The following is a 19,655-nucleotide window of genomic DNA, read 5'->3' on the forward strand; positions in this document are numbered from 1 at the left end:
GAAATTCAGCACAGAGGCAAAAAAAAGCACCTATTATGAGCACACACTGCAGGCTAAAAAACACACACACCAAGGAATTCATTGAAACACACGCACACACATTTCTCTATATTGTGTGTGCGTGTTTGAATTTATTTTCCCTTCTGTAGCCCAAGGCTGATTTATTGCACAAATTATAATTTCTGACAAGGGAAATCAAAGATAAATTAAATAAAATAAAAAGTGTTTCTACTCTATCAATCTATGACAAAACCAGTACACACAAATAAACCAGTGCATTCATGCAGTCTCATGCTTACACACAAACACACAAACAGTGAATGTTGAGTTCAATGTATGCGGGAATAAAGAGCTGTCAAATCCAAGCCATTCAAGAATCTCACTGATGAAGGAGATTAACTTCCACACCAATCATGAGATCACCCTATAATACACACATTCAAGTTGTGGTGTTATACAAAATCACTGTCTGCTCTTTGTAGTGCTGGTTGGCTACTTCTTTCTGCATGTGGGCAACATTTAATAATTGACATCAGCTATTGAAATTTAGCTGCACTTCTATGATAATGTAAGGGCCGCCTGCATTTCCCTCTCTGAAGACTACAAACTCCCAAAGTATTCGGTTGCGTTTGCTAAAATTGGAGAGGCCAGAGCACAGGCACGACGCAGAGTGCAATCACTCTTCAACAAGTGAACAGCAGTCTGATCGCTCCACTCTGTGTAAACCACCAGGGCTTGCGATTATAGTCCGGAAGCAGTGGCGAGTGGTTTTCGGAGTCAAGGTGCATTGCAGCAATCACATCTCCAATTTATGAACACATGCTTTGTGTCTGAACACATAAAGACCTGAGCAAGCGATTTCCTTACTGACCTAAGAGCAGCAATTTCACATCAGCCCCTGTCTTACAGCCTTTTCTTCCACGTTCTCACTCACGTGCACACACTTACCTCCAGACATGCTAATGCCACAGAACTGGCCCCGCCATTATTGCCATATTAAATTTAAATTATCTCCAAATGACATTGAAATTATTTTCTAAATGACTCGAATCTGACTTCTGCCACGATCTCATGTCTTCCATGTCAAATAGAGAAAGGGGCTATGGGAGCTCATTTGCATTTCAGTGCCAAAATAAAATAAAAACTCACAACATCAGGCAATAAGAGGTGGTGAGCCACCAGCCAGAGTAGAATCGAAGTAAACAGAAGAAAGAGACAGAGAGGATGTCTGTGGGGTTCATGAAGTGCGGCACCCTGTACTGCAATCACGGCTACTTTTGTGGTATCTTCTGTGGCTGGAGACTAATCATCATAATGATTTCAATTTCAAGTTTCATTTGCTGGTAGGGGACTCATGGTTCCAGCAACATTTCCAGAAAAACCTGAACCTTCTTTTTACCTTTCAATGCATTTTGTAACTTTGAGCTCTATACAAAAATTTTCAATTTGCAGGTACCCTGGATGAAGATAAACAAAGGAAAGACAACAAAAGGAGCATACAAAAAACAATAATGAAGGTGTGTGTTAGTCTTACAGAGGATCTCAGTCGGTCCACACACATGCTTTTCCATGCACTGGTCACACGACAACCCTGATGCACCGTCTCTGCAATGGCACTGGCCCGTGACGGGGTGGCACGGTCTGGGCAACGCCCCCCACAATGAACACTTACACTCCTCGCAGTGGCCGCCTGGCATCCTCGGGTTACCGTGGTAACCGGTGGCACACCTGGACAGGGGGGATGATTTGAAGAGAGAGTTAAACGTTATAGCCTACTTCACACTTTAGCATTTGCACAATACATTGTTCAGTAACTGCAAAAGCTCTACTTGTACTGGTTTCAAACAGTTTGTCCACAACAAAACGCTGTCATACTTTCATCAACCTCAAGTGTATCCTGTCATCTTAACAAAATCTCGCCATTCATGCACATTTTTCACGAATTCAACTTTTCAAAAAGGTTAAACAAATTATTCTTATTATCACTTGGAATGAAAAACTGTATTCAATTTGAAACGTCTACAAAATACAAGTATCCTCATCAGTAGTGTCAGACAGTGGACTCACTGTCAATCATCTTGTACTAAAAAGTGCCAGAAAATATTGTTCTTGTCCTAATGTCCTTTGCATGTGATAAATTATGTGGCCTGTATCAAATTTCATGATTTTCCAAGTATGTCTTGTTTTAAAACGTTGTGATTTTCTCTTTGTGTGTTTCTGACCTCTCACAGTATTTGCCCTCATATCCTTCAGGACAGGCGGTGCAGCGGTAGTCATCAAATCCCTCTGTTACACAGGTAGGACTGAAACTAGACAGACAGATTTTTCACAGAAATGACTTAAAATATATTTAAACATTTTATACAAATTTGAATTACTTGTGGACACAAATAAAAACTGCGAAAATAACAGAAATGTGTAAATATTTACAGAATGACAATATGACATTATTAAGGCATTATACTTTCAAATTGTAGACACAGGCCACCGCAAAAAGAGATAACCAGGAAGTTTACTTGTTCTCTGGGTTGGTCAGGGGACAGGCGCAGGGTTTACAGTCATCAGAAAAACCTCGGACGACGCCGTAGAAACCCGGAGCACAGCGTTCACACTGATCCCCCTCTGTGTTGTCTTGACAGTTCTACCAACACAAACACACATGAAATCAATGTGCTATTTGTGAAAACACTCTATTGACTTCCAATCATTCTCTAGCTTCTCTACGACTCTAACCCAAATGTGTGGGTGCTGAAATTTCACCCTCCAACCAGCCTGATTCCTTGGTGTGTGCGGCTGGTTTTAAATGTTGGATGTCACTGTGAGCATAATGAAAGCAGCTGGAACACAATGACAGAAAAAAAAAAAAAAAAACTCATCCCTCTTATCCACAAAGCTTTTCATCTCAAAAAAGCAAACCAATTTTCAAATTAAATTAACAGAAGTTAAGCTGTTATCTGATTGTTGAAGTTGGAAATTGCCACTGGCACAATACAAAAAAAAAAAACAAGACACAAGATTTGCTCGAGCAAGAACCGCCTCCTCCCAAAAAAATAAATAAATAAAAATAGAAACAACATTATTTTGGAATGGTTTACAGGCATCTGTGGAATAAAAGAAGTCTATTCCAGTGCACGTACGCTCAGATTGTGGCATGTTTCAGAAGCTCTAATTAAAGACAAAGAAATGTGTATAACTGTTAAGCTGTGCACCGTCTCCTGTGTCTGTATAATTGTTTCAACATGACAATGAATAATTGAAAAGATGACAGACAGGGTCACCCACCCTCACCTCCTTGATTACGGACAAAACGGCATTTAAGAGGCTTGTTTTCTGTTGAGTGAGATAATTATCCTGGCACCACTGGTTCAGTTGCACCAACACCAGATGAGAAGCAGAGATAATCGGGGCATACGCTTATTATCACCCGCTGTCTGTTCGTGTTATAATTTCTCATAAAAGTAGTATTTTTACTGTGCTTGGTTTTATGGTGGACAATTTAGAGACTCGTAGTGACAGAAAGGTCATTTTATTTCAAGTCAGTAGCTTCGTGTCTCGTAGAATTTGTTTTTTTTCTACAGAGACAAACATTAAAATATTGACTTTTACTTTCCGGGTGAAAAGTTGATCGAGCAGTTACTGTCTTGCATACAGATTCACACATCCACACTATCAATGGAAATGCCCAGTACGATAGCAGCTGCTTCTACAATGCCCCAGAATCTGTACTGTAGCAGCAGGAACAATCATTACTCCTTCCTTTTCAATACTCCCACAGTGTCTGAGCCATTCCAGGTCCCAAACTTTTATCTAGCCTGGACTATTCTGATAAGAAATGTAGTGGGGTCCACACACAATAATGAATTGTTTTTTGGGCTAAGTCCCACTCCTCCATGATGAGGTGCTGCGAGACGGCGCACAGCAGCGGCAGCCGGCTAGCTTTTAGCTGACGGGTGCGATCTCACACGTCACAGAGTTTAATAAGCTTCCTTTCTCAAGAGCGGGACATCTGAAATACTCATTTTCTCTTCCAGGATTTCACTCACCTGTTGTTACCTGGATGGCACAATAAGCATGCAATAAGGGCACAATGACATGCACAAATATATCCAAAATATTTTCATATCCGCATTTGTTTGTGTTTAATTTCAGCTTATTTTTGTCTGGCCTTATTATGAAGCCTACCACAAACATACACAGACACAATATATATTTCTACTTAGATTCAGACAGACAGTATGCTAAAATACAGTGTGTTTTTACATAAATATGTGGTCAATTCTAACAATAAGTACTCATAAAAGACACAAAACACCCCGCCGACACACACACACACACACACACACACACACACACACACACACACACACACACACACACACACACACACACACACACACACACACACACACACATCATAGATATGCTACAAAATTAAACTCACAGAAATATATTATGTACTATATACAAACACACAGCTCTCTCCTCTTCATATCCCCAGGGTCCTGTCTTATGTGTTCGACTTGTTTGTTGAAAATGGGAACTTCAATCAGTACAACAGGAAGTTTCCTCTTAACGAGGCAAGTCATTTCCATTAACTTCCTGTGTTCCTCGTTACCGCTAATTACCACAGAAACAAACTCGTTTAGCATTTTCAATTTAGCCCGCTCGGCTGGAAAATGCTAATGACGCTGTTATGGAGAGCGAGATAGAAATAGGCAAGGAAAGAATGACTGGGAGGCAGAGCGAGACAGGAATGAAACACGAGGCAGGAAGAAGGGAAGAGGGAAGAAGAGAGAGAGAGAGAGGGAGGGAATTTTTAAAAGTAGAGAAATTCAGGCAAGATGAGAGAGAGAATAAGAGAAAGGAAAACCAAGAAAAAAACTGAAGGTAAAACACTGGCAGAGAGATGAAAGGAGACAAAGGATGAGTAAATACATAATTGAAGACAAGTGGGGAGCGAATTTAGGGAATGAGGATGAGGCAGAGAAAAAGACAACAAAACCAAAGGAGAGGAGGAAGAGGAACCAATAGAAAGAAGTAGCATAAGTGGAAAGAGGAAAATGAAGAGAGGAGGTGCAACGGCAGAAAAGAAAACAATGAAAAATAATGAGAAAGCAGAGAGACAGAGAATGAGAAACAAACACCGGCAGCCTTATTGGACCACAACTGTTGTCTAGCATGTGACACACTGGGTGAGTTTAAGGCTGATTCCATGTAACATTTCTTCAACACGAACTGTTGGTGCATGAAAGTTCAGGACTTGGTCTCAATGAATATGCTGAAATGGATTGGAAATCCTTTAAAAATGAGATTTAAGTTGTTGACATTACACAGTTTTTAGGCATATTTAAAATACTGAATTATTTTTGAATGGGTGTGCTTACATGCGTATAAGTATCCTGGTTATGAGTTGCGCATGTAAACATCCTATTCTGTATAGTAGAAACCTCTACATGCTACCTGCGGTACGCGGAAACTGCATGTATATACGTTTCTGAACATTCTCTGCTGGTAAAGAAGATAGATGGATGAGCTGTATGAAGATGATCAAAACCTCAGTACTGCTACGATGATGTTTACAGGAATACAAATAACCAAGTTTCTCGTGTTCAATGCAAACTTCATATCCCAAATATGATCAAACCAGGTTAAGACACAAAACTGGGACACGAGAAGGGACATTTGGCTTCACAAATGACATTTTAAGGAATTACAGGTCAGTATTCAGAAGTCAAACTATGTCATGACTTAACACTCCACCTCAAGAAAGCTTTTGAGACAAAAATGGATCTGCACTGAACACTTCCTGGTAAAATTGAGTCACAACTCTGCCTTTCAGAAAGGAATCATAATTGAGCATTTATTAAAAAATAAAGAAATGAGCAACTTGCAGTAGACTACCTGCCATATTTCAAGCTATGGATGCTAAAAATCATCTTGGCAAGCTGATGCAGAAGGGTATACATCTTATGAAGAGGATCCACAAGAATCCAACCACTGCCAGCATCTATCAGCATTTGTTCAGAGGTTATAACATCTTATCTGAGTGTATTGATCAAACCACATCAAACCACATACACAAATATTCAAATACCATTAAAAAAAAGAAGAAGAAGAGGTAAACCATTTCTCTTTTGTGTTTTCAGTCACTTGCATTCATTTTTTTAAAATTTTTTGTTTAAGTTGGAGTGTGTAACGGTCTATTGAATGCATTTTGTCAAAAACTGTGGGGGTCATGTTTCTTTTATTTTGTACCTTAATGTATTCTACTTGTATATCTTATGATCACAGCATTTTCTCCTATTTCTCTGAAAGTAGGGAAATAGCTTTGGGTCCGATCCAGAGGAAAAAGGAAATTACACAAAATATGAGTGAGCCGGGGGTCGTTAATTATTGCAGGGCTAAGTACAGTACCTGACATCCCTTCCAACGCGCACACACACACACACACACACACACACACACACACACACACACACACACACACACACACACACACACACACACACACACACACACACACACACACACACACACACACCTTTTTCACTCCCTCACCTCCCTTTTTTCTACAGAAATTACCCAACATATGGCTCTATGAGGGCTTCCAGCTGCGTGCACACACGCGCACACACACACACACACACACACACACACACACACACACACACACACACACACACACACACACACACACACACACACACACACACACACACACACACACACACACACACACACACACACACACACACACACTCATTTACCTGGCATATGGATGTCTCAGGGTCACAAGTGGAGGAGTGCCCACTGCACTGGCACTGGACACAGCTGCCCATGCCGGCAGCGGTGGGCACTCTGGATACTGGAGCAGATGTCAGGGAACCGGCGCGAAGACGGTAGAAACCTGCAGCACACTCCTACACAGACAGACAGACAAAGAATCACAGAGATAATCACAGATTTAGAAAAGATTAATAACAGAAATACACTGTAAAGTGTATTTCTGTTATTAATCTTTTCTGTTATTAATTTTTTCTAAATCTGATCGAACATGTGTTCCCACAATCAGCTCACACCAAGCCTGATATTAAAATACAAATACACCTCTACACACACACACACACACACACACACACACACACACACACACACACACACACACACACACACACACACACACACACACACACACACACACACGTAATTATCCCTAATCGTTACTTCTCTAGGCAACTGTTGACCACTCTCTCTTTCACACACATACACACAATTAAGAGTTATTCCCTTCAGTAACTTTTGAGCACAGACACACACACACACACACACACACACACACACACACACACACACACACACACACACACACACACACACACACACACACACACACACACTAATCTGCACATATTAACACACACAGACATGCAAGGTACCTCTCTCTTCCTCTCTCTCCTGTTCAGTAATAATTAATGGAGTCCATTTAAAGAGCCATCTGTTCCCTCTGCTAGCACTAAACGCCCGTTTAAAAATACTTTATTAACAACGACGGCAGCTACAAATAGAACGGCCATCTGTCAGCCAAGCCCTCCACGACCTGAACATTTCAAGTTTAGCTACCGTTTGCTATTTGGCACGTTTTCAACAGTATCTGTAGCTTCTAAATTATGTACACAAATATTTTTTTTATTAGGAAATGTAGATGCGCGCTGCTGTGCACACCATGTCACAGACGCTGGAAAATAGAGTTAAAAGTTTGCTGGCGAACCTTGTATTCCTTTGAGATTAACACAATAATACCTAAATAACTTTCAGGCACCGCCGTCCAGCAGAATTATCCAAAACTGTTGTCGCTGTGTATCATAAGCCGTCTCCACAAAATCCTCATTAAACTAAAGATTGAGTCAGTGCTATATGATTTCTGTGGCTTAAGAGAAGGAGCTGGACGCAGCTGAAAGTCAATTGCTTTGACAAAATCACAAGTGAGTGGAGGAGATGCTCAAGTGAGGCTTAATCCTGGCTAAGCAAAGCAAAAAATATAAAATAAAATAAGAAAAACAGGAGAGTCTGAAAGGCATTTCAGAAGCTTAAAACTCTGAACTAAATGTAAAATGGAAAGTTGTGAGATACTATTGAAAGCCGAGTCTGTGACCTCATGTTTTTGCCATTCTCTCAAAGTGTGAAGGCAGCAGACAAAAAGCAGCGATTGTTCCGAGTTCTGAAACGCGAGAGTTCAGCTTACTTTGACATTTTCTTTATGTAACTCGATTCAAAACGAACACTTACTTTTCATTTTTTTGTAAAAAAAAATCTCTACACACTGATTAAAATGTACTGGAGTTGATCTATTTTTGAATAAGTCAACATTTTGTAAATTTAAGTTCTTATGTACGCAGGTATAAAGATTTATGTGTACCTCACAGGAAAGTCCAGAGTATCCAGATGGACAGTCACACTTTTCTATCTGATGGGCTTTCTCACTTTCTTTGGTCGGTCTGCCTTCCTCAGCCACTGTTAGACTGAGCTCTGAAATGCTGAAGTCAAAAAACAAAAATATAATGAACACAACTTTACACATGTTTGCCTTTGTGTTTGTCCTAGTTTGCTGGCACAGTTGGAAAATCTAAAATTAAGGTACTTTCAACGATTTGAAGTAGACATATAGTAAATTATACATATTTGGAGGTATAATATGGGATATCCGGAGAGAGCTATGATGATAATATTCAGCAGGTTATAATGTTTCTGCTGGGGAGGTCAACTTGTCTTTTCAAAGGAGTAAAGATACTTTTTATTACTACACCTTGAAATTCAAATGTTCCCAAAAGTTATTGTTTAATCATATCATATTTATTGGTGGATCAAACTGTGTGGACGGGCATGGAAATGTGTGTGTGTGTGTGTGTGTGTGTGTGTGTGTGTGTGTGTGTGTGTGTGTGTGTGTGTGTGTGTGTGTGTGTGTGTGTGTGTGTGTGTGTGTGTGTGTGTGTGTGTGTGTGTGTGTGTGTGTGTGTGTGTGTGTGTGTGTGTGTGTGTGTGTGTGTGTGTGTGTGTGTTTGTTTGTTACCGGCTGTGTCTCATCAGGTTTCCGTGTGATGCCTTAATCAGGATATAGTCCACATAGAACAAAATGTCCATGAAGTCCTCTCGAGTCATAGAGCGGCCGTCTGCGTGCTTCCACTCATGCTATACAAATGTACACACAATCAATTTTTCGACTGCGGACTATTCGTGAAATAAACCTTGTTTGCATTGACCAACTGACATTGCCAAAAGTAAATACAATACAATTCTGCTCAAATCTAATTTTAGCTATTGCTTTTTAATAGAAAACTTTAAAACTGGAACCTCAAATACTTCTATTCTCGTTACTATTATTAATTTCCCACTTTACTGTCAAGCCTTACTCTACCTCTGTCATGTCAATCTCGTGGCGGGTGAGCTGACCGATCTGGAGTCCCGGTATGTGGCGTGTCATTAACATGTCGTGGTTAGGACCACCCTTAATGATGACCTGAGGCTCATAGGAGGAAGGACCAGTTTCCTCTCTGGCCTCGTAGTACACTGCATATTTCAGCTGCCCACCGTACACTGTGATCTAAAGAGAGAGGGAAAGAATTGGCTGAAGTGAATAACCGAGACTGCACTGATTTTTTTTTTTTTTAGTTTTTAGAGAACAGACTTTCCATTTAATAAAACAAACTGAATATTTATGATTTATTGTTTTTCACATTCAGAGGATTAAAGGTAACTTGAGAAATGTTTGCCCTCTATGGAAAAGTTTTGTTTATCTGGCACACAGAATGATGCACGTGTGTGTGTGTGTATACACAAAGAAGTTGAAACAGTATTTCATTGATCAGCAGCGGTTGGTAATGCGCCAAGAAACTCAGGAAAGGCAGAAAAGAGGAAGGCTATATGTCAGTAAACACAGACGTGGTTAGCGAAAGATTAACATTTTAAGATGAATCAAGTCCAATTTTTGGGAGGAAATACATTTGTTGAGTCTCAAGGGCACACACACTTCATTCAGGTGAACCCAGTTTACTTTCCAAGTTAAAAGAAAACTGAGAGTATACCTTTGAAAAATGCTGTATAAACTATATCCTCCAGCCATCATAGCCAAAAGTGAAGTGGCAGGCATGTCACAAAACACAAAAATATATTTTACTAAATGACACAAACAATTAAATTGACAGTGAGGTTTCCTACCATGGAGCCTCTGAACTGCTCTGGCAGTTTCCAGTAGTACGGTTCAGAGAGAGTCGAGGTGATGAGATCTGCGTGAGCGAGGATCTCAGGGTGCTGGAAGCTAACTCCCCTCCTCGTCTCGTCAGTGTTGGACTTATCCACCAGGGGGAGCACCGTCTGCTCTGGCTTCAGTGTTAACTAAGATACACAACAAAGAAAATATTGATGAAGTGCTGCGATGATCCTTGAAGATTAATCACAAGATCTCAATAGCTTTTGTTCAGGAGAGTATTCACATTCACACTCGATATTGTTTTTTGCTCACACTGTATATCAAAATGACTATAAAACTGTATGTACTAAGCTCTATGATTAGTAAAATGGTTTTGCATCGTTTCCAGTCCTGCAACTTGAGTTCTCAGTAGAATTAAGTGTTAGTACAAACTGGAAATGAGTCCAAACTTATTCATTTAGCGTCATAGGAGACAGTCTTGGTTCAGCAGAAGAATTTCACCATGTAACATAAAGTGACTCTGACACATCATATGCACAAACAGTATATGGGTGAGTAGAATTCCACGATATTAAATTCAATCACATAAGCCACATTTCATAATGTGGTCTTCTTCTCTTCACCTCCTAATGACACTGACTCGAACAAAGCTCCTTCCTCTCCATCCTTTGACTTTTCCAGACAGCAATCCAAATGGATTTTGTCTCAGACGCCTGCCTTATAACAGAAAATCTTAGTATTTTTGATTTCTTTCCTTCTCTTTCTCATTTACTCTGGACACAGATGATTGTGAGATATCCTAAATAATGATGACAGATTTATGCAGCCATCAAAACTGAACTAATTGAGGACCCTTTTATGTTTCATTGGAAAATTACCTGATGGACTCTTGTCTACAAATAGTCTGTTTTCCAAGTCTCTTTTCAGGGAATCATTTAAATGAGGTTAATTAGTTAATTCAATTCTGGTCCTTTTAGTTATGTGGATAATAATCTGTGATTTTAAAGACAAAGACTTTTACTCTTCAGCTTAATCCAATGCCATTTATAAGCATTTATTTTTGCTAAGCTCACTCTTGTAGAACACTTCACTCCCACAGCTTTAGTGAGGCGGCACCTGAACAGTTTAATCAAAATAAACATTTTAAACATTAATTTCAGAGCACCAAAACAGGACTTTCCTAAAGTGTTTTTTTAGGTTTTGGGAATACAATCACTTCATAAATAAAGCAAACCTAACCTATCAGTGTTGATGTTTCTTGCTTTTTCAGTGTATGAAGATCTTGATATTAGTGGTCAAAGTCAGTAAATGTCAATGTCTTTCTTTTCTGGATATAACTTGAAACTGACGGTGTCGGTCTTTCCACTGCTCTCTGATTTGTGAATAATATTTGAGTTATTACTGACTGTGTGGAGAAAAACTAGCCCTTTCTTTCTCATTCTGTCTGTCTCCCATTTCATGTGTTGATATTTCAATATTACCTGAATAATATGAGAGTTTATTATTGACTGCGGGTTGTGGTTGAGTGGACAGATTTAAAAATGGATTCATCTGCTCGAGCCTGGATCTCTCTCCCTCTCTCTGGTGCTGTAGTCCAGCGGTGTTGATATGTGGATATTGTGTGAATAATATCTGAGGCATTATGGAAAGGTGCTTTTTGGTTGAGTGGACAGAATCTGAAATCTATTACGTTACCATGGCCTGGACACACTGGCAATACTGGCTGCATAACAGAGAGGTAGTCACATGTGAAATAGGAAACTGCTCATTTCTGTCTTAAGTTTTACTTAAAATAAATTCAACTCCCAACATTTACATAGAGGAATAAGTTTCTCATTTGCCATTTCCTTGATATGACCATTACAACAAGTAAGTAACAGCAACAAAAAGTTTAGTATGTAATCATATTAGAATTTAATGATACCTTGAGAAAAAAAGAGTCACAGCACACTACCTGTTCGGAGCTAAATTTCAAACTAGCTGGTGAACACAGTGAAGCACTTCCTACTTAACATAAGAGATTCCTACCTATTGGATTTTTGAGTGTGTACAGCATGCCATCAAGTATAAAGCTAAATCCGAATAAGGATTATTGTTTCTTTGTAATGCCATTTAAACAATACTATGCAAATAGGTAGGTAGGTAGGTAGGTAGGTAGGTATTTACTTTATTAATCCCCGAGGGGAAATTTTTTCGCTACAGCAGCATACAGAAGCAATAAGATAATAATAGAAATAATAGAATAAAATACTAGAATATAATATAATAATAGAAAAGCAAATACAACCCTTTTTAGACATGAAACACATAAAAGTGCTGATTTCATCTGCAAAAGTACTGACTTTTCAAAAATGTTAAATGTTGCTATGACAGCCGGAACCACAATACTCCTGCACATTTTTTATTGTGCGTGAGATTCACCGGTGACAACTAGTGCTGCCTGATAAATCACATTTTCTTTCACGGCATTAATATGGATGATAAACGCATCGCAGACGACAGCCTGAAACGAGATAAATAAGGAAAAACAATTTACATGCCAACATATGAGCCATTGGATGTTTACACGGGTCATGCCAATAATGTTCCATGTAATTGATTGGGTATTCATTGTTCAATAAAAGCATGTTTGCAATTATTTCTTTATTTCTTCAATCAGTGGACTTTGCTGTTTAGGGTTTGAGGTCTATTCTAGCAGTGCACCTATTTGAGTACAATGTAGAGCTACTATGCACGCTTCGATATTTGATAATTCATTGCAAGTCATATCATCATTGAAATACTGAACAATGTTATCTGACATCACAGATTTTGCTCATATTGAACAGGTTTAGTAGCAAAGCCCCTGATGATCTAATACGGTTTTTATAGAGATTAACATGGTATTAAGTTAAGAGTTCATAGACCATTTTAATTATTTGTATTCATAACAGTTACTGACTTACTAGTATCAGTCATTTTGTTTGACCAGGCCTTGTTTACAATGTTTCCTTTTATCTTATCAGTGCTTTCATCTTCTATCTGTATTCACAGATAGAAGACAGGTTCCAGATAAAGGTTACATATTTTACTGTATTATATCAGTGCAGATCATCGAGCAGCATTTAACATCCAGTAAATATCCGTCCAATCACACACACAGTTGTCTAATCAGAGGTAAATACCCCTGAAAAAGTGTGTGTTTATGGCAAAATGTGTATGTGTGTGTCTGTATGTGTCCATCTTCCCGGACCTCCATGTAACCCCATGTAGTGTGAGTTTGGGAGTGTGTAAGTGAATGCATGTGTTCATTACTGTGTTTGCATAGTGTATGTGTATACCGTCAAGATATGGTGACTCTCTGCTTGTGTGCGTGCGTGTGCGCATGCGTGTCCCACTCCACTCAGTGTAATCTCACGAGTCAGTGGTTCAGAGAAAATCTCCTTCTTTCCAATAAACTCTCCATTTTTTCTGTCTTTCTCTCTGCCCAGCTCTCTCTCTCTCTCTCTCTCTCTCTGTCTTTCTCTCTTCTCTCTCTCTCTCTCTCTCTCTCTCTCTCTCTCTCTCTCTCTCTCTGTCTTTCTCTCAACAATAAATGAAGTGAATGCTTGTTGTTCAAATAAAGCCTCTCGCCACCTTCCATCCAAAGAAAACCTCCACGGTTACCACGGCAACGACAGTTTATTGCCGATGGCCTCTATTAAAAACACCTCGCCTGAACAACTGATTGTCAACTTGTTGACTGTTGAATACTTCAGTTTTTGATTTTAAGTAGGTCAATTTCATTTTCAAACTTTTGTTCGTATTTTCTAAAAAAAAAAGAAACATAAACCGTTTTCCGGCTGTTACAATGGATGACTTAGACAAACAGCAGGCTTTCACACCATTCTCCAACAACTCTGCTATCACTTGTCCTGGCTCCTAAATGGTGGAATGAGCTCCCCACCGACATCAGGACAACGGAAACTCTGTACATCTTCCGCCGCAAACTAAAAACACACCTCTTCCGACTTTACCTTGAATAGGTATTTATATATATAATATATATATTTATATACTTTAGTAGCGCTTAAAATGTCACTTACTTTTAGCACTTTGTAGTTTGGCATTCTTGAAGAAATTGTATTTTCTTGATTCTTCTTGTTCTGGGTTTTGTACCCTTATGGTTGAAATTTACTTATTGTAAGTTGCTTTGGATAAAAGCGTCAGCTAAATGAAATGTAATGTAATCTTGACTGTAGATCTTCTAAATAAGTAGACAGTGTAGGGAAGGTCAAGAATGTCAGTGTTGACCAACTAACAAAGTGGATCTACTTTTTCGCCACCCCAGCAGCGCAGCTCTATGATTTCAAAATGTTGGTCTGTTTACTACTCACAGATACAGTATGAGGCAAACATTTTTATCTTTGGTATTCCACAGGGAAAAGATCAAGTATAATCAGATCTATTAACATCACATATTCAAATGAGCCACTGATCATCCATAGATAATGATTAATGGAGGACATGAAGTTTGGTGTACAACACTGGCATAATGCAGAGTCAGTTGTAGGCAGTCAGCTGTCAAATGTGTTGTCTCAGCAAGGAAGCTGGCCCAGACAGAGTGTGAATCCAGCATAGCTACAGCAGGAAACGACTGTACTGGTTAGATCCGCTATTTTATCACATTACAGGCAACAGACATCATAAGTGAACATGAAAACAGACGGGAAACTACTCTTTAAAAGTCACTGGAGACATTATGAGGGTTTTGGACAACATGGAGAATGGATTTAAAAAAACCCGTTAATGTTCAAATAGTAGCACTCTGTAAAGCTGAGCTCAGTAGCTGATTTTTTTTTGTAACACACAACAGCTAAAATGCCCAAACAGTTCAGCGGTGCTTTGAAATTGAACTTTAAAAGGTACAGAGGTTCAAAATATGAATGATTAGACATAACTGCTTCAAATTCACTTAATCCATTGGCTATTTTTGTCTCACATCTATCAAACATATCAAAAGACTCAAGAAGAAAGTGATGCTTTGGGTCACTCTATGGTTTTTCACAAGCATTAAAGTAATTTTTATGGAGTGTTTTAAACAATTAAGCAGAAGAGTGACAGAAGAGAAGTAAAATAAAAATGTGTGTACTCACCCACATCCTGATAAGTCCCTGAGCCTCTGTGCAGGAGTGTGTCAGTCCGTAACAGTAACACTTGCTGCAGCCCAGCGGATTTTGTACCGATAACCCGAATGTGTCTGGCTTACAGCGATCGCAGTTGTGTCCCTCCACATTTTCCTAAAATGAGATACATACAGGCAAACACAGAAAGGTAAAGTTAGCTTCAGGAAATACTTGAAAATTTCCCTTTCTGTTTGAGGCCAGGCACATTTTGCGTAAAGTACTCCAAAACAAGATGTTGGTAGGGCTGACTGGATGCTGTGAGAACAGGTTCCTGGCTCAAGTCCTTGAGCTGAAAAAATGTTGAAGTGTTAACGGCAATTAACCCATGATCATAACTGTGATTTTATCAGTACTATAGCAATTTCAGTTTGTAATTACAGTGTTAACTTGGACAGCAGCACATACTGGGGCAACTTAAATACAGCCAACCAAAATTACAGAAAATGCCTTGGCTCCGTTGAGTAGCAGAAAGAATCTCACTGGACTGGATGTTTACATGTTGAGTAAATCAGTACAACTACTAATCGATGGTGAGATTATGATATATTTTATTCCATAACTTGATCTATTGTCTTGTCTCACAAAAACATGCCAACCAATGTTAACTCACATTCCTAGCTTAATCCTACAGCAGCCCAAGACCTCCATACAACAATGCATACATTTACAATCATATCAAACCGAGAAAGGCCAAAGGTCCCCAAAACTGAGGAGGAGGAATAAGTGAATTTTAAGAGCTTGATAAATTACTCAAACTATTACACAACGTTTTTCAACATTTGTTGTTCAGCAAATTATGATATCATATTCGATCCTTGTTCCAGACCACAAGCATCTGATTAACAGGTCTTAGTTTCTGACAATCAAACATGTACGTCAAAATCCTGGAGAACATTCTTAACTTGCTTTGCAGTCCACTTCAACATGCCTCATCCAGAAGGCTTAACCATAAGTGTACTTCAGCCTTTCAGGCTGTTTGCTATTCTCTAGTTTTCCTGTGAACACCAGTTGTTTTAAAATGTATTTAGCTGTTGATTTTGGCAAACTAATTCTGTTAAAAGGGACTAAATCTTACACACAGCTCCTTCAATGTTGACGTAAACCTACTCAAATTAAAGCTAAAACTTGGTCCTTTCAAATAGTATCAATGATCATATTTCAAAATTAACCTGAATCTGTAACTTTCCAAATATGATCAGTCGGGACTGTTTATTTCTGATGGTACTATTGACGGAAGGTAAAGCAGGTACATTACATACTTCCATGGATAGAGAAATACAAATAGACAGGAACACAGATGTGGTGTGAACATTGAGACGGGTGACGAATGAGTGACAGGCCGTCAACTTCCTTCCTGTGTAGAGAGAAGATGAGACCCGGTGATCTGAGGCCTCATAACAGGCCATGAATCACACGTGTGCATCTGTACGCAGTTTTTTTTATGTGGCATAATGTGATCAAAAAGTGACAGCAGAGAAGAAAGGTGTCGCCGGTCTGAGCCAGTCCGTATCAAACGTGAATATGTGTGCACGCGTGTGTGTTAAAACAATCGATGAGAGGTGTGCATATGTAATAATTTGATCAGCTTGTCAAACTGAGGATGAAAAGTGTGAAATATATGCTTTATATGTCTGTATATGGGTGATTGTGTGTGTGCGTGGGTGTGTGCAAAGACTGTCTGTGTGTGTGTGTGTGTGTGTGTGTGTGTGTGTGTGTGTGTGTGTGTGTGTGTGTGTGTGTGTGTGTGTGTGTGTGTGTGTGTGTGTGTGTGTGTGTGTGTGTGTGTGTGTGTGTGTGTGTGTGTGTTTCAAGGGCAGAGTGAGAGAGAGAGAGAGACAGTGATGGGAGGGATCAAAATACCAAGCCAGCTCCAGTTTTCTCAAACGGAACATTTCACTGCTTTGATTGTAAATCTCTCCCTCTATCTCTGTCACTCACACACGCACACACACACACACACACACACACACACACACACACACACACACACACACACACACACACACACACACACACACACACACACACACACACACGCACGCACGCACACACACACACACACAAAAGTGTGGCGTATGCCCTGGCATTTTGTTTTTTGGAGTACCCACCTGCCTTCTTTTTAAAATGGTTTAACTATATCTGAACAGATCTAACCTGTGATTTACATTAAATGTGAGAACACTTTCGTATTACTCAAGCTTCTTTTAATTTTTTTGTATAAATTGAGTGATTTAAAGCAACAATTTCTGGCTAGCAGATCTCAGCAGCGATTTCAGTACTGAAGATGTCTCAAATATGATTAAGACAAGAATTACAGCCTTACAGTTGTATGCCTCCGCCAACCAGCCAAGTCGCAGTTTATATTCTGTCTGTCCAGACTAATACTATATATGTAATGAAAACTTTGAAAAAAATCTGATTCTGATAGAACACAAATTTGTAGCCATGACAAAAGACAATGTTTCAAATATGGCTGTTGCTGTACAGAAGCAACAACAACAACAACAACAACAACAACAACAACAAAATCCTAAAACGTGGATGTTTCACACATCTTCAACCTGACAGCACAGAAGATCTTTACAATCAGCACAATTTCAACTGGACAAGATTAGTGTCACCCATTCATCGTCCAACCAAATGTGAAATATGATACAAATCTCCTAAATTCTTGAGTGATGTTGACCTTTGACCTTTTGGATATAATATGTCATTTTGTCATCTTCTTATCCTATTTGACATTTGTTTGAAAATGTTGTCATAATTAGCACCAAATTCTTATGCTATGGCCATGCACGTGTTTTGTAAAAGTAACCTTTGACCTTTAACCTCTAAATTCTAATACGTTCATCCTTGAGTCCACAAAAATGCTTTTGAGAAGTTGAAAGATATTTCCTCAAGACGCTCCTGAGATATCTCATTTACAAGATTGGGACGGACAACCGAAAAACCAATTGCCTTCGGCTGCAGCTGTCAAACTGTACAAAGTGTTTTTACTTGCACTACAAATTCAAGTTATTTCACCTCCTTGTGTCATTTTTTTCTACTTGCCATGAAGAAAAATAAGATTTCAACAAGAAAGTACAAGGTCAAAAAATAATAAGATAATGTAATGATAGGACGATTTCCAGTGCAATGTGAAACCACAACGGCGGCTGACGGTAAAGCACCAACAAAGATATTCTATGTTCTCGAGTTTGAATTCTACTGAAAAGTACTCAAACTACGACTAAATGTCAAAAGGCCACATTAGCTAAAGTACAATGAGAAATATGTACAATATATTGTAGTTACACCTATACAAATAAAGTTATGATATTTATGTTCAGTCTTTTTGTATGCATGTTTGTTCGGTTTATTATTTCAATAGGGCAGTTAAACAGCATAGAAAAGCCTGATATATGTATGTAATGTGTGTGTGTGTGTGTGTGTGTGTGTGTGTGTGTGTGTGTGTGTGTGTGTGTGTGTGTGTGTGTGTGTGTGTGTGTGTGTGTGTGCGTGTGTGTGTGAATGTTATATAGAGGCCTTCATACATATATGCCCGTCATGACAGACGCCTCAGCATGACATTTACTGGAATAATTACACACATTGCAGACACATATACTACAAAACGCAAACATGTGCAGTCTGTCAACACAGACAGGAAGGACAGAGACAGCATGTGAAGTAGGTTTTTAAATCTGCACTGACATTTAAAATCTATCATCCCTATCTGGATTCAAAATAATAAATACTAAATTCTTCTCTCGCTTTCTCACAAACACAAAACACTGAGAAGTGAAAGGTGGGCAGAGTGTCAGTGGACGCTGTAATGTATTGTCTTGCCAGGAAAATAAATAAATACATGAAATAAGTGAATCTTTAACAGTATGTGGGAAGGTGGGACTTATGAGTCGAAGTGTGTGTATACTGTACCTTGCAGCTACATTTTCCCGTTCGATCTGCGCAGCCACACACTCCTCTCTCCAGGTCGCAGGTCTGGCTGTCCGATCCCAAGATGCTGCACTCGCACTGGGTGCACTGTGGGAAATGTGGATGACAGACAATGCCAAGTTTCTGTTATCAACAACATAGCAGGCTCAGAGAAGAGTTACCAGAGTGTGTCCGTGCTTTATGCTTCACCACACCATTAAGCTTCACTCCAAAATGAAAGTGTTCCCATTATCTTCGCACTCCCATGCTAGTTGTGAAGTTCAGACGGACACCGAAAATAGAGTTGTCCACTTATTTTCCAATTTGAATTGTGAGTTTTAAAAGTGGCAACATTTCTCTGAGATAAACTTCTAAACAAGATCATGAAATCC

The 19,655-nt window shown here is 39.2% G+C and overlaps 1 protein-coding gene across 2 annotated transcripts in view; it reads right to left on the reverse strand.

Annotated features, from left to right (window-relative positions):
* The window catches only part of lama2 (laminin, alpha 2), a 182,072-nt gene that overhangs the window by 49,017 nt on the left and 113,400 nt on the right, over positions 1–19,655 (reverse strand). The window contains exons 27-36 of one of the 2 annotated variants that reach the window (XM_069708505.1): positions 19,267–19,371; positions 15,319–15,462; positions 10,213–10,389; positions 9,413–9,598; positions 9,068–9,186; positions 8,417–8,534; positions 6,768–6,920; positions 2,517–2,641; positions 2,223–2,309; positions 1,673–1,728 (exon numbers count right to left, since the gene is read on the reverse strand). In XM_069708505.1, coding sequence (XP_069564606.1) covers positions 1,673–1,728; positions 2,223–2,309; positions 2,517–2,641; positions 6,768–6,920; positions 8,417–8,534; positions 9,068–9,186; positions 9,413–9,598; positions 10,213–10,389; positions 15,319–15,462; positions 19,267–19,371 — 1,270 coding nt within the window. Of the gene's footprint in view, positions 1–1,534; positions 1,729–2,222; positions 2,310–2,516; positions 2,642–6,767; positions 6,921–8,416; positions 8,535–9,067; positions 9,187–9,412; positions 9,599–10,212; positions 10,390–15,318; positions 15,463–19,266; positions 19,372–19,655 lie in introns of both variants that reach the window. The other variant, XM_069708504.1, reaches the window with a different exon arrangement.

This window comes from Brachyistius frenatus, unplaced genomic scaffold (assembly GCF_029030835.1).
Source record: "Brachyistius frenatus isolate BFR_SWC_R1_liver_20210118 unplaced genomic scaffold, ASM2903083v1 Contig_76, whole genome shotgun sequence".
Lineage (NCBI taxonomy): Eukaryota > Metazoa > Chordata > Actinopteri > Embiotocidae > Brachyistius > Brachyistius frenatus.